This window comes from Hemitrygon akajei, chromosome 3 (assembly GCF_048418815.1).
Source record: "Hemitrygon akajei chromosome 3, sHemAka1.3, whole genome shotgun sequence".
In the NCBI taxonomy this organism is placed as follows: domain Eukaryota; kingdom Metazoa; phylum Chordata; class Chondrichthyes; order Myliobatiformes; family Dasyatidae; genus Hemitrygon; species Hemitrygon akajei.
This window is the reverse complement of record NC_133126.1, coordinates 193235672-193257442: the sequence shown is the minus strand read 5'-3', so window position 1 is coordinate 193257442 and position 21771 is coordinate 193235672. Positions and strand designations below refer to the sequence as shown.

General features: G+C 41.9%; 1 protein-coding gene across 1 annotated transcript; it reads left to right on the top strand.

Annotated features, from left to right (window-relative positions):
- The first annotated feature begins 1827 nt into the window (after positions 1-1827).
- Positions 1828-9188, top strand: LOC140724505 (extracellular calcium-sensing receptor-like). Its single transcript, XM_073038949.1, has 5 exons — positions 1828-2085; positions 5967-6803; positions 6910-7137; positions 8072-8195; positions 8284-9188. Exons 1-5 carry the CDS (start codon positions 1828-1830, stop codon positions 9186-9188), a joined length of 2352 nt encoding a protein of 783 aa, XP_072895050.1.
- Positions 9189-21771: the final 12583 nt, after the last annotated feature.

The following is a 21771-nucleotide window of genomic DNA, read 5'->3' as shown; positions in this document are numbered from 1 at the left end:
CCTAATGTTCAAACAGGATCATATCTACAAAATTATGAGCCAGTAATTGATTCCAATAACACGGGCTCCTAGCATTCAGTGTGTTTATTGTGATGATAAAGAGAAGGAAACAAACGGTTTCTTTGAAATCGATTTTAACTTTAATTCCACCTAATCCACATCAGAAATCGCGATGCGTCAAAACCTATTCTACAATTTCCTTGAAATTGTCCAACTATTTTGAGAATCCTATCTCGATGCATATTGTCTTCCTTTCGCGACGGCTATTCCATGTGAATACAAAAGAAAAAAAAACTGAAAAGAAATATGGATGCACCTCATCGCATCACGGAAACCACCTTTCCCCTTATTGACTCTGCCTATACTTTATTCTTCCTCAGTAAAGCAATCAGAATAATTGAAGACACTACTCTCAGATACACCTCTTCTCCCCTTTTCTGCCTGCTAGAAGATACTAAATCCTAACCGTATGTACCATCTAACTCAAAAACAATGTTTACCCTGATGTTACAAGATTTTTAAATAGTCCCTTAATACCATACGATGGACGCTTCACCTCATAATCTACATCGCTATGATCTTGCAATTTATTGTTTTCCTGCTTTAGTACTGTTACAGTTATGTTGTTTTACCTTGGTTCAACTCAATATACTGCGCAATTGAATCTGCATGATGAGTTTGCAAGACAATGTTATCATTGCCCATTGGCACGCATGATAATAATAAAGCAATTCCAATTCTAAAGAAAATAATTTTACTGGTATTGTCTGCACACCCATACTGATAATTAATTTTAAATTTACAAATGAATTGCACCAATCGTCTATGGAGTTACTGCTTAGATGCTGGAATATTAATAAATAGCTCAAGTCTCCTTCACCATAACAGAGAGATTTTCGACTGGATTTTAAAACACTTCTGTTTCAGTGACACACACTAGAAGTTCTGTGCCGAATCACCCGTGACTGTTGCCCGAAAACCATTCAGTACTATCACAAATTTTAGAAACCATATTTAAAATGATTGTATAGCTTACTTTTTAAAGGTTCAGGTTACTAAAACCAGTGTCTAATCGAACTAAATGATGGAAAACAATGTTTTTACTTAGTTTTAGTAGTGGGTAGCATCTTTACCAAAATGGCAGTGATCCACACAAGCCAACAGAGGTTTGACCCCAAGCTCCAACTGTCTACCTATTTGCACAGATGCTGCCTGACTAGCTGAGTTCATCCAGTGGCTCATGTTTTGTCTCAGAACAAAGTTTCTTTAGACATTGTGGCTAAGTGGTTAAACGTTCCTTCATATTCTGAGAACTAATCATCCAGACATGTTGGACATGTGAAAACAGACAGAAAGTACTGAAAATTGCTACGCTCAAACTAAATTGTTTTCTATTTTCTCTGGTGAAGGTTCTTACACCTAAAAAAAAGTTTAAATGTTAGGCTTTCAGCAAGTAATTAATACACTTTTTTTGGGCTTCATGGAACGTTATAGTACCGCCATCGAGTCTTCCCCAAACTTTCCCAGCTATTTACCTTTCTTTGCACAGGACAAAAGAAAACATGTCTATATGTGCTGTGCCACAGGCTCAAAGACAAGCTGAAAATCTGCATCGTTCTGGCCTTGTACCTCATGGCCTGTCTTTACTGCACTTCCTCTGTAACTCACGTTATACTCTACAGTCTGAATTTGCTTTTCATTGCTTTAGGTTAATAGACTGTAATGTAATGCTGTGTGATAATAATAACATAAGGTATCGATTTACTAGTTTACAAATAACCTTCTTCTTGCAGATTGGAATTCCAAATGTTCCGGTTCATACAGGCGATGATTTTTGCGATTGAAGAGGTAAACAGGAGTCCTATCCTGCTTCCAAATATTACACTGGGCTACATGATTTATGATTCATGCAATCTGGCCCGCTTGTCAGTGAAAGCTGCTTTCGAAATGATCAATGGACAGCAGTCAAAGTCCCTAGAAAATTCCTGTCTTCCGCGCTCACTCGTCCCCGCCATCGTGGCAGAATCGGGATCGTCGCAGTCGCTGGCGGTGGCGGCGTCAATAGGTCCTTTCAAAGTCCCCATGGTAAGCTCTCACTTTTAATGCCATTGATTTAGTTTAAAGGTTCGTTCTTTTCAATTGTCGTAGTTGATATACGGAAGTAAAACAGCGACCCGGGATATAACGCGTAGTTCTATTGTTTCATTTTGATTGAATTCTTCTAACTTTTACGCGATTTTCATTTTAAGATATTCGTTTATTGCTGTCGAGTGATTCTTCAGGCGAATGAACTTCTCTTTATATGATATCTCTATTTTCTAATTTTAACCTGCACAGGAATGAGTTACTCCGTCGAGAATGTCCCGCGAATCTCATCATCATTCCGCCCACCCTTAGACTCGCCACAGTTCCACGTATTCTGTAATCTATTCGACTTCCAGTTCCCATATTCTCCCATTTCATCCTCTTCCCGTTATCTATTTTGTGAAGTACATTAGAGTGACGAATTCTCGTACGTCTTCGATGGTCATGTCAAAATGAGTTTTTTTTAGGAGAGACTGTGTACTGCCTGTCCAGATGAAGGATTCTGCCCAGAAACTTCAACTGTAGAATGACTAAAAAAGATACTGTCCTCAAATATGTTCAGGAAACATTCCATATTTAATACAGTGGTCCTAAATAGAGAGATGAGATACTGTCACGGAACGAGTCAGGTCAACTGACAGAGGTTTTTGTCGGGTTCCAACTGGTAATCATAATGTTATCAGTTTGAGTTGTGTTAGTACAATTCGCAAAACTAATTTACATTTGATTATGGAGGAACGGAGACTGGTCCTCGGGTTGCTATTCCAAACTGAAAGAAGACTAAATTCGAAAATCAGGAAGTGTGAATACCAAAAGGTTGTTTTCATACAAGAAAGAAGCCGTCAAAATGAAGTATTGAGACTGCTGAGTTGATAGGCTCCTGGTAGAGTAAATGCTACAGTTTTGGGAACCTTATTTTTGAGGTACATAAATAGCTTGGTAAACAAGAATGATGGATTTTGCTAGTATGTGTAGAAAGGAATAAATGGGGCCCTCGAAGAGAATAAGAAATGCAAGGGTACACCTAGGAGGGAAATGATAATTGCTAAAAGAAGGTATGACTTTGCTCCGGCAGACGAGATGAAGGTATGTTAAGAATAAAAGAATAGGAAGCACACAATTTTTCCAACTGAAGATCAAGATGGCGACCTGAACATGAAGCTGAATGACATGTGCTTGCCTTACGTTTGTATTTATTTGGGCAACAGACAAAAACATTACGGGACTGAAGTGCGAGATGATTGGACCAAGCTGACGAACAATTCGGCACTGTCTATATGGCCCTAAGGGCTCGTTTCTGTGCTGTTGTGCTCTATGACTTCGACAGCGGGTGTGCATATTTGCAAGAAAAAAATGCTTGCAGTATCAGCACAAGTACAAAACATTAGGCAAGTAGTATTAACAAGCAAAACATAAAATGAACTTAAATATGGACAATTTATTTTACTCACTTACTATCACTTAGCCAGTGGCGTTTAAGGCAGCAATGGAGGTCCCCTAGCCTTATTTCTTTTTGAACAAATTTCTTCTTGGTCTATAGAGTCTCAGAGTTATAAAAAAGTACTGCACAGAAACAGGTCTCGCAACTCTCTGGTCGGTGAGAAACCTTTTAAAATGACTACTCCCAATGAGCTGCACCGGACCTATAGCCCTCCACATCCCAACCACCTATGTACCTGTACAAACTTCTCTTAAAGTTTACATGCAAGCCCGCATGAACCAAATGCCCTGGCAGCTCATACAACCCTCTGAATGAAGTTTACCTTTATATTTCCCTAAACCTTTCATGCTTCACCCTTAACCAATGACGTCCAGCTGCAGATTTACTAAACTTCAGTGGAATCAGCCCGCTTGCACTTACAATATATCGGCCATTTTTTGTATATCTCTATGAAAACTCCTATGAATTTTCTAACTTCCAGGGAATAAAGTCCTAATTAACACTACCTTTTCTTGTAACTCAGGTCCTCAATTACTGGGAACATATTTGTAATTTTTCTCTGTACTATTTCAATCATACTAACATTTTTCCAAAACAGCACACACTACTCCAAATTAGGACTCACCAACGTCTTATACAAAATAAAACAAAAGAGCCATGGTCTCCACTTACTATTTTATTTCGTGAGCTTCACTATGCCAAACGCTTTTCTTTTTACAATTCTGTCTTCACGTGACGCCACTTTCTCCGAATTCAGGTCCTGTATTCCAATATCCCTTTATTCGACTGCAAACCTTATTGATCTAACATTCCGGGTGTGAGACTTACCCTGGATGTTTCTACCCATTTCCAGCACATTGGACTTATCTGTATTAAATTCTACCTGCCATTTTTCAATTCAGTCTTTCAGCTGGTCCAAGATTCCACTTCAAGGTATGATAGTTTTCCTTACTGTCCACTGCACAACCGATCTTGATTTCATCATCAAACTTGCTGATCCAGTTACGCACATTATCAAGATTGTTGCTATCGATGACAAACAACATCGCACCCAGCCGCAAGTCAGAATGTCAATCATTTCCTACCTTTCTCTATCTTGCTAAAGTCCATATAGACAGCATCCATTGTCTTGACTTTATCATCTTTCCTGGTAGAGTCATCAAACATTCTATAAGAGTAGTTGCACGTGCCAAACAATGCAAGATTTCATGCTACCTATTCACATAGTCATATATCAGGTGCCAGCGGAACTGTTAGTCACTTTCCCATGACCTATGTCAGGATCACCGGCCTATAATTTTTTGCTTTATTTGTAGCATCTTTCGTACGTATCCCTCGGTATTCCAATTGATCCTAAGGATGATTTAAAGATAACTTGTAGGGCCCCGACAATTCCTTGGCGGTGTTCAGAGCTTGTTTCATCGTCCCAGTAACTTCCTCTCGGTTTTCAATTCTATCTGCTATCCACGTCCAGGGAGAAGTCTAAAGAGTACTGTAGCACTCAGATGTAGAAGGATTTTTCGTTACTGTTTTCTTAAGATATGTATGTGAGCAGTCAGGATTGTTAACCTTCCCTGAACTCACGAACTGAGTGGACCAGTGGGCTACTCGTATTAGGGAAAGAACGAGGTGACAGCTACATATGTGGCTTAACCATTGGATACTGGGGCAGATATACAGATTAATGGGTACTTAGGACCTCCCCTGGGGTAGGTGGGATCTGCACAAAGGGCTGGGTTACACTTGAATCCGACCGGGACCAATATACTTGCGGCAGATTTACTGGAGCTGTTGGACGCGCTTTAAAAGAATATGGCAGTGAATGGGAAACAGTATGAAGCAGTCGAGGAGAGCCAAGGGGTTTACATGTAGATAATTGACGTAACGTGAATGTACCGATGTTCAAGCCAGTGATTGTGTACAAATGCAGACAGAGCACACAGAGACAAAATTAAAACAGGCAAAAAATGCTATACCGAAGGTCTTGTATTTAAATATGCATAGCATTCGGAATAACATAGATGAAATCATGGAGCAATTACAGACTGGTTGGTATGACATTGTGGGGATCACTGAGTCGTGACAGAAATATGGCCTTAGTTGGGAGCTTAACCTTTGATGGTACACTTCGCATCAAACGACTGACAGGAAGGCATTGGCGGTGGTGTGGCTCTGTTGGCAAAAGATGGAGTCACATATTCAGAAAGAGGTGACATGACGTCAGAGAATGTTGAGTCTTTGTGGATGGAGTTAAGAAACTGTAAGGATAAAATAAATGAATAAATGGTCGAAAAGTCTATATGAGTACTGTAAAAGTCTATGACTCTAATGGTGTGGAATACGCTAGCTATAATACGCTGTCTTCGCCCCTTCATCCCCGCTACCCCCGTGATCGAATTAACTTCGCTGTTGTTCTGTTTCCATTGTGCTTTCTGACCAGGTTAGTTATTTCTCCACGTGTGCCTGTCTCAGCAACCGGCGAGAATTCCCCTCCTTCTTTCGAACGATCCCAAGCGATTACTTCCAGACCAATGCATTGGCGCAACTTGTCAAGCGTTTTGGATGGACTTGGATTGGAACAGTAAGAAGCGACAACGATTATGGAAACTTTGGGATGCAGGCCTTCACTGAGACCGTTCAGCAACTTGGGGTTTGCATTGCCTTCGCCGAATCATTCCACAGGACGTATTCGAGAGAACGGTTACTTCGTGTTATCCGCATTATACAGACAGCATCTACGAAAGTCGTGGTTGCTTTTCTTGCTCAAGGCGATATGACCATTTTATTGAGGGAAATTGCTCGACAGAACATTTCTGGCATCCAGTGGGTAGGCAGTGAGGCATGGATCGCCACTTCGCTTCTGTCTCCAGAGGAGAACAAAAGCTTTGTTACGGGGGCCATCGGTGTTGCCATCCGTAACGTAAATATCCCGGGGTTCAAAGAATTCTTAACACGTCTTCATCCGTCTGCTTATCCCGGTAATCCTTTAGTGGAAGAATTTTGGGAAAAGACCTTCGGCTGTAGCCTGAAAAGAACAGATAACAGCACAGACAGCAAAACTACCACGGCTCAGTCTCGTCAATGTACAGGAACGGAGAACCTAAAGTCTGTGACTAACACCTATACTGACACATCTCAACTGAGGGTGACCAACAAAGTTTATGAGGCTACTTATTCCATAGCCCATGCACTTCACAATATGTTCTCCTGTAAGAGTGGCGAAGGTCCATTTGTCATGCAGTCTTGCGCAAATATTTCAAATTTTCAGCCGTGGCAGGTACGTAGAACTGATCAAGTAATTCGAATTTTAGTTAAAATTGTTTGTTTACGTAAACGTTGGGAGAGCGATGCCATGTTCTATCGTCTGTGTCTTCCGCTGTTAGGTTTTACATTACATGCAATCGCTAAATTTCACAACTAAAGTCGGAGAAAGGGTAAATTTCGACGAAAACGGGGATACCATGGCTAAGTACGATATCGTGAATTGGCAGGTGAATAGCGAGGGGAATGCCATTATTTTGACAGTTGGACATTATGATGGATCCGCACCTTCAGTTGAGCAAGTCAAAATAAATGAGGGATCTATAGTTTGGTCTGATGGTCGCAGAGAGGTAATGTATGAAAATGTGGCTGTTGCGTTATTTTTTTATGTTTAAGTGTCATTTTTTCTGTATAATGGTAACATAGTTGATGTTGTAATCGAACAATGAAACTACAGGCAGCACTCCAGTTTCAAACGACAGTGTGATTGATATATGTACATGAAATCGAGCTTCCATAATAATGTACTAATCAAACACTCGGTGTATACATGTTTGTTGTTATTCATGACATAACTGTCTTACTTTCTGTCTGTCTGTGTCTTTCTCTTTCTCTCTCTCACCCTTTCTCTCCTTATGTCTCTCTCTCACTCACTCTCTCTCTCTCTCTCTCTCTCTCTCTCTCTCTCTCTCACACACACACACACATACACACACACACAAAGCCACAAATTCAATCTCCATCTATCGATCTATCTATCTCTATTCAGCTCTAATTTCTGAACGAGTTAGACATGTCATTTCAACGTCATTCTTTATTACCAATCATATAGATATTCAATTGTACTTTCCCTGAATTATTGACAGGAAATTCAGCACGTGTGCGTTAGTGACTTCTCTAGACACTATTGTGCATGTAAGATCAAATTCAGCAACTTCGATTCACACGGCATAGCGAAAAAAGGTCTTTAGAACGAATATGCCATTGTTGGCGTAGATCAATTATCGTCCTATTTCCCACATTTGACCCATTCCCCTCTATTCCGTTCTTTGGAATATACTTGCCCAAAGACCTTATTAATGTCGTTCATCCACCTGCCTCAACTACTTCCTTCGGAAGGATGTTCCATATACCCACCATATTATGTTTGAAGAAGTCATTTTATATATCTCCCCCCCCGCTCAACTTAAACCTCCAGTTTCTGCTTAATTTACGCTTCTACACCCCACTCCCGATATTTCTTTGAAAAAAAAACTCTTACACGTCTTCTTTCTTTGCCACGAGATTCCTCGGGCAGTTTGTTCAAACAGCTGTTCTCCTGGAACAAGAAAAGCAGCTCGGAAGGGACAGCCGATTTGTTGCTTTGATTGTATTCCATGCGCGCAAGGGGCGATCAGTAACACGACAGGTATGGACAAATAATACTTTCATTGCCAAAATGCTCGCATCCATCTCTAGTCTGCTTACTAAAGCATTTTTCAATTTCCTCCTTCAAGATTCAATTGAATGCCTGAAGTGTCCCAGCGATTCCTGGTCCAACGACCGTCAAGACCAATGCATTCAGAAGCAACTTGACTTTCTATCATTTGCCGAGATGCTGGGAATTGTTCTGACAACGCTGGCGCTGTTCGGAACATGCATCACTGCCACGGTAGGTGGCATTTTCTTGCATCACAAAGACACTCCGATAGTGAAGGCCAATAATTCTGAGCTTAGCTTCCTTCTTCTCCTCGCACTGAGTCTTTGTTTCCTCTGTTCCATCACTTTCATTGGTGAGCCGTCAAAGTGGTCGTGTGTGTTACGCCACACCATGTTTGGTGTTACTTTCGTCCTTTGCGTCTCCTGTGTTTTGGGCAAGACTATAGTTGTGGTGATGGCATTTCAGGCGAAAGTACCCAGAAATAACGTCATCAAGTGGTTTGGTCCACTACAACAACGCCTGACTGTGTTTATTCTTACACTGCTACAATGCTTAATATGCACCGTCTGGCTCATCAAATCCCCACCCCTCCCTGTCAAAAACATGGCTTATTCGAACGAAGTGATCCTCCTGGAGTGTGACGTGGGGTCCGAAGTAGCATTTTACTGTGTCTTGGGTTACATTGGGTGTCTGTCATTGGTTTGTTTTCTAGTTGCTTTTTTGGCACGAAATTTGCCGGATAATTTCAACGAAGCGAAGTACATCACATTTAGCATGCTAATTTTCTGCGCTGTTTGGATATCCTTCATTCCAGCCTATGTCAGTTCTCCCGGGAAATTCACCGTGGCTGTGGAAGTGTTTGCCATTTTGGTTTCCAGCTTTGGCTTACTTTTCTGTATCTTTGCGCCAAAATGTTACATCATATTATTAAAGCCGGAGAGAAATACAAAGAAACATTTGATGGGAAAAGTGTCCTCATAAGGGCGTTATGCAGCATTTATATTGTGCGGTCTATTTGGTATTAAAATATTATCGTCGCAAGAGGCGATATGCTGGTAAAACATGCGTTGTATACTGTTCATTGCAGAATGGAGTGTAAAAGTTACAGTGATAATGCAGTCACGTTGCTCAATAATATGCATAATAATTAGTTAGATTGTGTGGTTGTGTCCGTTTTAGTAATTTGTTCTGCTTCATGGAAAGTATACATCGAGGATTGCAATTGGAGAATTGGGGAAAATTGAGGATTTTCATTGAACGTTTTGATGTTATCACTGGACAATAAACATATATTTTTTCTGTGTTAAAGCTTCCTCTATTTCTCTCTCGTTGAAAATACACTCATTGACCACTTTATTCTATGCAGATGTCCACATTGCAAATGAATGCAAATATCGAAACAACAAATATTGCGACAGCAACATAATGTATAAAGGCATAAAGCTATGGTCAAGAGGTTCAGTTGACTTTTTTTTTCAGACCAAACAACAAATTGGGGCATTACGTGGTCGAAGTGACTTTGAAACATAGAATGTTTCTTCGTGCTAGACGGGGTGGTTTTACTTTCTCGACAACTGCCAATTTTCATGCACAACAATGTGAAACCGAAACAACACTACAATGTCTCTATTTCCTCAGGACTCTGCTGAAATTACGGTTGTCATTATAAACCTTGAGCAACTTCTATAAATGTGCGTTGGAAAGTTTGTTGACTGGCTGCATTCCGACCTAGAGTGGGAACACTAAAGCCTTAGACCGGAAAACGGTACAAGAGGTAGTAGATTCGGCCCGTACAACACGGGTAAAGCACTCTCAACCATTGAGCACACCAGCATGAAAGGGTGCCGGAGGAATGTAGTAATCATTATGAAAGTTCGACACCAACCGGGTCATGTCCTTTTCTCGTAGCTGACATAAGGTAGATGGTGCAAGTGCCTCAGGATTCGCACCACCAGTTTCAACAACATTTTCTGCCTTCAATCATAGAAACCTAGAAAATCTAAAGCATATTACAGGTCATTCGGCCCACAATGTTATGCCGATCATCTAACCTACTCTAGAATCTGCCTGGAATATCCCTACCGCCTAGCGCTTCATTTGTTGTATGCTCCATGTACTTAAGAGTCTCGTAAAAGACCTATTGCATTCACGTGCCCACCAGCCTCTGTGTGAAAAACATACATCTGATATTACCCTCGTACCTACTTCCAAGCACCTTGAAACTATAACCCTTGTGCTAGCCATTCGGGCCCACGGGGTCAAAAAAACTCTTAAATCCCGGGATCATTAAAATTAAGTAACCAAATTAAAGCAATTCTCCACTTGCTGAGCTACTCATAATGGACAACCTATAATGGGTGAATATGGGACTTATGTATAAAAAGGCTTCGGTAAAAGACATTGATTCATTTATGTAAGACTCAGATAAAAAATATAATAACGAAGTGCATGTGACATATACAATCAGTGGCAACTTTATTAAGTACGCCTATACACCAGCTCTTTAACGAAAATATTTAATCAGCCATTCATGAAAGAGTAACTGAATGCATAAATATATACAGACATGGTCAAGAGGTTCCGTTGTTGTTTGGACCAAATATCAGCATAGGGAAGAGATTTTATCTAAATGACTTGGAATGATTGTTGGTGCCAGGCGGTATGCTTTAAGTATCTCAGAAAACTGCTTTTCTAATATTTTCACGCCAACGGTCTGCAGATATTATAGAGATCGGTGCATGCAACAAACGGATAAATACAATTACTGAATGGCAGTTCTGCAGGCGAAAATGTATTATGAATAAGCGAGGACAGATAAGAATGGCCAGTCAGGTTGAAGGTGACAGGAACAATAACTCAAATGACCACGTTACAATAGTGATGTGTGGAAGAACATCCCTGAACCCACGTTTTTTTTTCCAAAACTAGATGCATTTGGATTGCAGCAGCAGAAGACTATGAATATACTTTCAGTGACCACATTATTTGGTGCTAGTTTCCTGTCAGGTGAGATACAGGCATCTCCATTTGAGGTTGTTTAGTTTAGGTGATATATTTATAGAAAGAAAATCCTGCAGTTTCAGAAAACATTTTTAAGGGTATCTCCATATTTCATCATTAAATTATTCATCTCTGTGCATTCTTATCTGCCATGGCTGGATGACTGAAATATTAGTACGTTTATACAAAGGTTGGTTTCCAGTAATTTATTCTGACAGGATAGTGAGCTGTGCAGTCCCTGAACAGTGGGATAAAACTGCCTTGTAGACTTCATAGGACACCTTCAGTTCACTGGAGTCAACGATGGAATAATTTACATTCTGTAAATTCTCATTCCCTGAGTATCACTCAGTGTTGAGCTTCGAGTCATGCATGTCTGCTTTAAACGTGCAATAAAATAATGTTTCCCAAAAAAACATTTCTAAAGCTATCAGCTGAACTTGAAGAAATTAGACTAAAATAATTTCTTTTTTGAAATTCGGGGATTTTCATTTTGTAATTTTGAAATCCCCCGGGGATTGGAAAGCTTCCTTTGTGGACGGTTTTGTAGCTGTAATCCAAGCTTCACCTGATTTCCATTGGTCCCCCATAATGTTCTGATGCAAAATTTCTCTGAGAAAATGGTAAAAACCGTCCTCGGAGGCAAAGATCTGAATAAACTTTGCAACTAACGTTATATAGTGTAAATAAATTTGAATATCATTTTCGATGGATATGTTCTCAGCACCGTTTCCAAGAAAAGTGATGCAGCAACCACTGTGCTTTAGATGCTCAGAAAATGCCGGACCCCCGTATCGCCCGTATTTATTGTGTCCCGCAATGGCTGCAATCCAGGTCCAGCCGAAAGGCCTTACAAACAGAGTTAAACCCTTAATTTAAAATGGAAAAAAAAGCTTGGCACGGTTCTCAAAAAATGTAAGGAATTCCTGTTTGCAGCTTAAGCATGCAGAGTCTGCAGCGAATTAAAGAAGAGGAAAACAATTAATCGATTTTGTTGCCGTTTACCAGCAATTGTTTTTTTGCTGAGTGATTGGCAAGAGGATGCGAAATAATTCCGTTTGCACTCATTTCATGCGTGACCTTGGCAATTGTGGATGGAATAGACAGCTTCATAGATAGAGAAGTATGTGATCTTAAGGGTTAGTGTACAATCACGGATACAACCATATGACTTACAATTTCCTTTAATTGTGCTAGGTTGTGAATTAGAGATAATGTAGCATAGTAGTAATCTAGATTCATAAACTAACGATTTGTAATCATTTCCAAATCTTAATGTGGTTGCTAGAGAATTTACTTTTTAATTATATAAAACTGCAATAAAATACAATTAAGCAATGATCGAGTTGGAATTGTAAATGGAATTGGATTTGGTTTATTATTGCCACATGTACCAAGATACAGCGAGAAACATATCTTGAATACTCTTCATACAGACAAATCATTACTCTGTGCATTGCAATATAACAAAGTAAAAAAAAATCGCAATGCAGATAAAAGTGTGCAGGTACAAAACAATGCAGGTAAATAATAAGGTTCAAGGTCATAACTAGATAGAATGTGAGATCGGGAGTAAATTTTACCATACAAGAGGTCCATTCTATAACCTAATAACTGAAGAATGAAGAATCACAAAGCCTGGTGCTACGTCTCTTCAGACTTTCTTATCTTCTGACCATTGGGACATTGGGACATGGAAAAGAGAGAATGTCCGGAACGAATGAGTCCTGAATTATACAGGCTGGTTTACTGAGGCAGCGATGTGATGATTTATCTCCGTCAGATATTAATAGGTAACTGAGTGCAGGGTCAAGGACAGCCCCGTGACAAATCACTGTTGGACTTAATTCGTATGTCGAGGAAATGGATAAGTGGCTATCACGTTGTGTGTGTTTGGGGTAACCTTGTGACATCTACCGGTGTGTCGACCCTTGCCTGGGTGGTGGTTCAATTGAAGATGGTCCCCTTTGTGATAAGCTACTGTTGGTGATATTTCCTGCGAGGATTCGGAGGACAACAGGAAGATCGACGACACCTGTTTGTTTGGATTGCAAATATCTCTCTCAGTTCAATTTCCGTAGATTGAAATGAACAGAACTTTCTTAGATACCATCATAAGACTATAACTCTTGTCAACTGAGCTTGAATAAGTTTGGGAACTTTACTTTTACACCGAAATATGCATAACACTGTTAATCCTTGGTTTACCTTGTTTAATACACTATATTACGCAGTTACTAATAAAATAGTGATTGTTACCAGCAAAATCAGTCTAGGTGTGTCCTATTGCTGCTGAATCTTTTAGAGTTACGTGCACGTAAGAGGCAACTTTCACAGGGTTACGTGTACGTAACAGTGGAGATACCAAATTGCAAGGGTTAAAAAAATGAACATGATGGGAATCATAAATAGGCCTCCCAATTGTAGCCAAGATGTGGAGCAGAAATTCAAAAAGGAGCTGGAAAAGGCACGTAATAAGGGTAATGACACAATTGTAACGAACACTGGAATATACAAGGGATTTGCTATCAGGTTGGTGTCGGATCATGAGAGACGGAATTTGATGATTTCGCTAGAGAGGGAATTGGAAGGAAGCATAACGTACAGAACCACTTCAGAGACAGTGAGCATAATACAATTAAATTTTTAGTGTTATCTGAGGAGAAGCATAGTTCACATACAGCGTATCAAAATCGCAATGAAATAAAGGGATTTACAGATACCTGAGAGGAGCATGCAAAGGTGGGTTGGAGGAGGCTGCTGGCCGGGTTGACGGCAGAAGAGACAATACAGGGACAAGACCCAGCCACAAACCTCCACCAGCAACACGCGGCACGTATGGCAAGATCTGCATGCTATCGCAGACTTTAAAGCTAAGCACAGTTGTACTGCCCACATCGCTGCCTCACTGCCATTAGAGCTAAGTATTTTCTACACTCAGTTCAATAGTGCCAGTGAATAAGTGGGTCAGTAAAGGAGTGGAGCTTTGAGGCTTTGACTCGGGGGGCGGCCTTGTCGAGGGAAGTGCCTTGTGAGAAAAGTGCGAGTCTTTGGCTCGAGAGTCTTCGGTGAAGAGGCTGAGGGAGGAGACTACACCACAGCTGGAAAGGCTGAGAGGTGGTGAATAGATGACAGGTAAACTGATTCAGTGTTATGCTTGCCTGATGTGGGAGTTCAGGGACACTGATGGTGCCTCCGGCTGGTACAGCTGTGAAAAGTGTGTCCAGGTTCAGCTCCTGAAGGACCGTGTTGGGGCACTGGAGAGGCAACTGGATTACCTCAGGTTCAGCCGAGAAATAGAGAGTTTTCTGGACAGGACCTACAGCGAGATTGTTACACCGAAGTTAGTGGAGGAGAGAACGGGGGCGACAATGAGGAGGGGATGGATGCTTGAAGTACAGGAGACCCCGGGGGATGTGCCACTGGAAAACAGGGTCACCCTCTTGGAAGCTGTCGGGACAGAAGACACTGCCAGTCTGAGAGGTGGACAGGTCTGCGAATTAAAAATTAGCACTGAAGCGAAGTCGAAGAGACAGATGTCAGGCAGAGCCGTGGTAGCAGGGGATTCCACAGTGAGAAGTACAGAAAGTGGTTTCTGCGGCAACAGGCGGGATTTAAGGATGGTGTGTTGCCTCCCTGGTGCCAGCATCCAGGACGTCACGGACCTATTGCAGGGCATCCTCAAGTGTGCGCGTAAACAGCCGGAAGTGGTAGTTCATGTCGGCGCAAATGACGTCGGGAAGAAGAGGACAGAAATTCTAAAGCGTGACTTCAGAGAACTCAGAAGATGGCTGAAAACTAGGACCTCCAGGGTGGTGATCTCCGATATGCTTCGAGTTCCTCTTGCTGGTGAGGGCAGGAACAGGGAGATATGGGGTCTCAATGTGTGGCTGAGGAGCTGGTGCGGAGAGCAGGGTTTTAGATTCTTATACCACTGGGATCTGTTTTGGGGTAAGGATGAATTGTACAAATGGGACAGGTTGCAACTTAACAGGCAGCATTCTGGCAGGCAGGTTTGCTACTGCTTAACGGGTGTGTTTAAACTAAAAAGTGGGGGAGGGGGAGGACACGATGTGGAAATATGAGTACGGTGTCAACGGGAAAGAGAGAATAAGAAAAGTTAAGAAAGACAACAGAATTGACGCAGCAGAAAGCTCAGGAAGGGATCAAAGAGTACGGCCAAATGCATCATGGATCGATGTGAGAACTGAGTGAAGTGATGGATTAAAAGTATTATATATGAATGCACGAAGTATAAGAAATAAAGTGGATGAACTTGAGGCTCAGTTGGAAATTGGCAAGTATGATGTTGTAGGAATAACAAAGACATGGCTGCAAGAGGACAAGGGCTGGGAAATGAATATTCAAGGGTATACGTCCTATCGAAAGGGCAGACAGGTGGACAGAGTGGCTCTGCTGGTGGGGAATTAAATTCAGTCCCTTGCGAGGGGTGATATAGAATCAGGAGATGTCGAATCAGTGTGGATAGAACTGAGAAATTGTAAGGGCAAGAATAGCCTAATGGGAGTTATCCACAGGCCCCCAAATAGTAGCCTGGATATAGGGTGCAAGTTAAATCAAGAGATAAAATTAGAATGTCGCAAAGTTAATGCTACGGTTGTAATGGGGTATTTCAACATGCAGGTCGACTGGGAAAATTAGGTTGGAACTGGACCAGAAGAAAGGGTGTTTGTGGAGTGCCTCCGAGATGGATTCTTAGAACAGTTTGTACAGGAGCCTACTAGGGAGAAGGCAATTCTGGATCTAGTGTTGTGTAATGAACCGGATTTGATAAGGGAACTCGAGGTAAAGGAGCCATTAGGAGGTAGTGACCATAATATGCTAAGTTTTAAATTACAATTTGAGAGGGAGAAGGGAAAATCGGAAGTGTCAGTCTTACAGTTGAACAAAGGGGACTATGGATCCATGAGGGAGGAACTAGCCAAAGTTAACTGGAAGGATACCCTAGCAGGGATGACCGTGGAACAGCAATGACAGGTATTTCTGGAAATTATACAGAAGGTGCGGGATCAGTTCATTCCAAAGAGGAAGAAAGATTCTAAGGTTAGTTGGGGCGACCGTGGCTGACAAGCGAAGTCAAGGACTGTATACATATAAAAGACAAGAAGTATAACATAGCAAAGATGAGCGGGAAGCTAGAGGATTGCGAAACTTTTACAGAGCAACAGAAGATTAATGAAGAGGCAATACGGGGAGAAAAGATGATGTACGAAGGTAAGCTAGCCAAGAATATAAAGAAGGATAGTAAAAGCTTGTTTAGGTATGTGAAGAGGAAAAAAATAGTTAAGACCCAAGTTGGGCCCTTGAAGGCAGTAACGGGTGAATTTACTGTTGGGAGCAAGGAAATGGCAGAAGAGTTGAAAAGGTACTTTGGATCAAACTTCACTAGCGAAGACACAGACAATCTTCCAGATGTAATAGTGGCCAGACGACCTAAGGTAACGAAGGAACTGAAGGAAATCTTCATTAGGCAGAGAATGGTGTTGGGTAGGCTGATCGGAGTGAAGGCTGATAAATCCCCAGGGCCTTATTGTCTGCATCCCAAGGTACTTAAGGAAGTGGCTCTAGAAATCGTGGACGCATTGGTAATCATTTTCCAATGTTCTATAGATTCAGGATCAATTCCTGAGGATTGAAGGATAGCTAATGTTATCCCTCTTTATAAAAAAAGAGTGAGAGAGAAAAAGGGGAATTATATACCAGTTCGACTAAATAACGGCACATTTCGATAGGAGTAACAGGATCGGTCCGAGTCAGCATGGATATACGAAAGGGAAATCATGCCTGACTAATCTTCTGGAATTTTTTGAGGTTGTAACTATGAAAATGGAAAAGGGAGAGCCAGTGGATGTAGTGTACCTGGATTTTCAGAAAGCCTTTTGATAATGTCCCACATTAGAGATTAGTGGGCAAAATTAAAGCACATGGTATTGGGGGTAGGGTGCTAACATGGATAGAAAATTGTTTGGCAGAAAGGAAACAAAGAGTAGGGTTTAACGGGTCCTTTTCAGAATGGCAGCCAGTGACTAGTGGGGTACTACAAGGCTCGGTGCTGGGACCGCAGCTATTTCCAATATAAATTAATGATTTAGATGAAGAGATTAAAAGTAAAATTAGCAAATTTGCAGATTTCACAACGCTGGCTGGCAGTGTGCAATATGAAGAGGATATTACAAGAATGCTGGGTGGCTAGGACAGGTTCGGTGCGTGAGCAGACGCATGGCAAATGCAGTTCAATGTCGAAAAATGTGAGGTTATCCACTTTGCTGGCAAGAACAGGAAGGCAGATTACTATCTGAATGGTGTCAAGTTAGGAAAAGGGGAAGTACAACGAGATCTAGGTGTCCTTGTTCATCAGTCACTGAAATTAAGCTTGCAGGTGCAGCAGGCAATGAAGAAATCTAAAGACATGTTGGCCGTCTGTTATGAATTGAGTATAGGAGCAAAGAGGCCATTCTGCAGTTTTACGGGGCCCTGGTGAGACCACACCAGGGGTATTGTGTTCAGTTTTGGTCTCCAAATTTGAGGAAGAACATTTTTGTTATTGAGGGGGTGCAACGTATGTTCGCGAGGTTGATTCCCGAGATGGTGGGACTGTCATATGTTGAAAGATTGGAGCGACTGGGCTTGTATAAACTGGAATTTAGAAGGATGAGAGGGGATCTCATTGAAATATACTAGAATGTTAAGGGATTGGACACATTAGAGGCAGGAAACATGTTCCCCATTTTGGGTGAGTCCAGAACCCGAGGCCACCGTTTAAGAATAAGGGGTAGGTCATTTAGAACAGAGTTGAGGAAAAACTTTTTCACCCAGAGAGCTGTGGATCTATGGAATGCTATGCCTCAGAAGGCAGTGGAGGCCAATTCACTGGATGCTTTCAAGAAAGAGTTAGACAGAACCTTTAAATATAGCGGTGTCAAGGGATATGGAGAGAAGGCAGGAACGTGTTACTGATTGTGGATGATCAGCCATGATCACATTGAATGGCGGTGTTGGCTCGAAGGACCGAATGACCTACTCCTGCACCTATTGTCTACTGTCTATTGATATTGTCTACATTGTGTTCCCGAGAAAAGCTGACGAAGCCACTAACTCCTTGGTCATCTTTGAGGTTTGAATTACGCAGGTGATTAATACAAGTGGACAGTCGCAACTGGCAGGTGTGTTTACAGGCATTTTTAATCTCTCATTCTCCCACTGTAAACTGCGCTGCTGCTTCAAAACATGCACCATTGTCCCTCTACCTAAAAAGATCAAGGTAACGACAGGGGTCCTGGAGCACTCACCCCCATAATAGACAAATGCTTTGAGAGGCAGTTCAAGGACTACATCAGCAACATTGTACCATCCCCATGAACCCACTAAAATTCGCCTACCGACACAACCGATCGACAGATGACGCATTAGCCACAGCTCTGCACACTATCCTTACACATTTAGAGGAAGAGGATGTTTATGTGAAAATGCTGTTTTTGGACTACAGTTCAGCATTCAACAGCATAATTTACTCCAACCTTGACAAGGAACTCAGAGACCCTGCCTTTCGCCCTGCCTTGTGCAGCTGGCTCCAGCACTTCATTGCAGATCATCGGCCGGTGGTAATAGTGGGGACACTTACCTCTGTCCCTCTCCCCCTCATCACAGGAGCACCGCGGGGTTATGTCCGAAGCCCACTCCATTGCACTCTGTATACCCATGTCCGTATCGCAACCCACAGCTCCAATCTGCGAATGAAATTTGCTGACGTTTCTATATTGATTGGCCTTATCTCAGATAATAACAAAATGACGAAGCAACCTACAGAGAAGAAATTACTTTCCGAGCGCCTAGTGGCGACTCGTTTAGTAGCTGAACCTTCAATAGGTACGATTAAATATTCTCTTTTCAGCTGATGCAGCTAAAAAGCGCAATTGCTTCCAAGGTCATATAGTTAAAAAAGATGTATCAATGCGTTTAAGCCAGCTATTGCTGCTTAAAACTGATGGAAGCAATGACGGTTGGGGAGGGATTCATCCTCGTAGGATTCCACGCAGGAAGTGTGCAGCATATCAAGGATATCAAGGAAACGGGTTCTAACCTCCCAATACCGACTAGCTCAATGGCCAACGTGCAGTCTCTGGTGAGTAATATTGATGATCTCAGAGATAGGGTGCCGAATCAGAGGGACATTAGGACCGTGTACGTCCTTTGCTTCACAGAATCCTGCTCCCCCCCACCCCCATCTCCGTACCGAATGCAGCGGTTCTAATCGACGAGTTTAGTAGATAGATCTACCGTCAGGATAGATCTATAGAGTCTCTCAATAGCAGAGGCGGAGTGTGCCTCATGATCAACTCTTCTTGGCGCACAAATATACAGTGCTGTCTCAGTTCTGCTCAATAGACCTGAAGTATCTAAATATCTAGCATTTAAGGGCCATCCTTTTTGCCGCCAGTGAGAGATATCCGGAATCATTTTGGTAGTAGTATACATTCCGCCTGAGGTAAATGTCATTCAGGTTTTAGATAATATGAGCGATGGTATCTACATGAACGAAACAGTTGATCCTAACGCCATCACCATCGTTTTGGGGAATTTTAGTCAGGACAGTCTGAAAAAAAACCCAAAACAGTTACCCCCAACAGAACACTTGCAATACTTGAGGAAACAGCACACAGGACCGTTGTTTCAACATAATCAAGAATGCCTACCGTGCTTTTCCCCTCCCTCACCTCATGAAGTATGATCACCTAGTTGTACTTCTACTCCCTGTGTATAGGCAGAGACTAAAGACTTCAGTAACAGTACTGAGAACCAAGAAGGCATGGACAACAGAAGCACCGGAGCTCTGACAGGACTGTTTTGAATCGGTGTTTTCTGGGATACATCTTTGATCCTGGATGAGTGTGCCTCAGTCAGTTGTTACCAACTTCTTAAAACCTATGCGTATGAGTGTGTGCCTGCAAAATCTTACTGTACATTCCCAAACCGGAAGTCGTGGATGAACCAGGAGGTACATCGTCCGCAGTAGTATAGATCTGTGGATTTGTAGCCTGGCGACCCAGACCTGTACCTATAAACCATGTATGATTTGCAGTGGGCTGTTATTATGGCGAAGAGACAATTCCAAATGAGGTTGGAGGCGACATTGGATGTACAACAACTCTGACATGGTTTGCAAGACATTACTTCGTACAAAGCAAAATATGAATTCCAGCGATGCTTCCATACCCGATGAACTCAACGCCTTCTCTGCTCGCTTTCAAAGGGAAATTACAACTCCAGCTGTGAACTGCCGTGCTGCATCTCTAAATGTTGAATTCTTTCCCCATCTAACAGTGCTCCCAACACCAAGCACTGTGGAACTCCACTGGTAACCAGCAGCCACCCACAATAGTATCCCTTTATTCCCACTATCGTTTTTTTTCTTTGCGGAGCAGCGAATGCTCCATCCATATTCGTAACTCCCCTGTAATTCTATGGGGTCTTATTTTGCTAAGCTGCATTATATTTGGCAAGTTGTCAAAGAGTTTCTACAAATCCAAGTATATCACATGAACTACATCTCCTTTGCCTATTCTTCTTGTTACGTCTTAAAAAGATTGCAGTAGGTTCGTCAGACAGGATTTTCCATTCAGGATACTATGCTGGCTTTGGCCTATCTTGTGATGCACCTCCAGGTACTCTGTAATCTCATCCCTAACTATCGACCCGTAACCAGATGTGGTTAACAGGTATATGAATTCATTTCTGCTCTCTGCCATCCTTCTTACATAACGGACAAACATTTTCAAATTTCCAGTCATCCAGTACAATGCCACAATCTATCGACTCATGATAGTTCTTTATTAATACCTCCGCATTAACTCTTCAGAACCCAAGGGTGCATTCCATCAGGTCCAGGAGATGTATGCACCCTCAGACCTTTAAGCTTCCTGAGCATCTTCTCAGTCGGTAATTTTACCGCGCATACTGCACTTCCCTGACAATGTTAAGTGTCCGGAATGCTGCCGATGACTTGCACTGTGAAGACTGATGCAAAATATACATGCAATTCCTCTATCATCCTTGCATCTGTCACAAACCCAGATCTGGCAGAACAGTAGATAGGGCAATTGCGCTTGTGAATATGCAAGCCTCATCTAATTATTATTTCATTGTGATAGTATTTAACTCCATTCGTTCCGTCGTAGTGCTTGTCGAGACTTGGACACAGCATGGCAACGCTTCACTGCCAGGTCTTAACTTCCTTAATTTCCAAATACCAGATCAAGTACAGCCTCTCATCTCGTATATCTACATATTGTGTCAGGAAACCTTCCTGAACACACCTAACAAACTCGACCCTATCTGAACCCTTTGCTCGAGGGAATGCCAATCAATACTTGAGAAATTAAAATTTCCCACCGCGTCAACCATGCTATGATTACCTTTCCAGAATCGCCGTATCCCGATCTGTTCCGCGATGTCTATTGTGGGGCATAGAAAAACGCCCAGTAGAATTATTGACCCCTTCCTCTTTCTAACTTCCACACCCGGAGATTCAGCAGACAACTCCTCA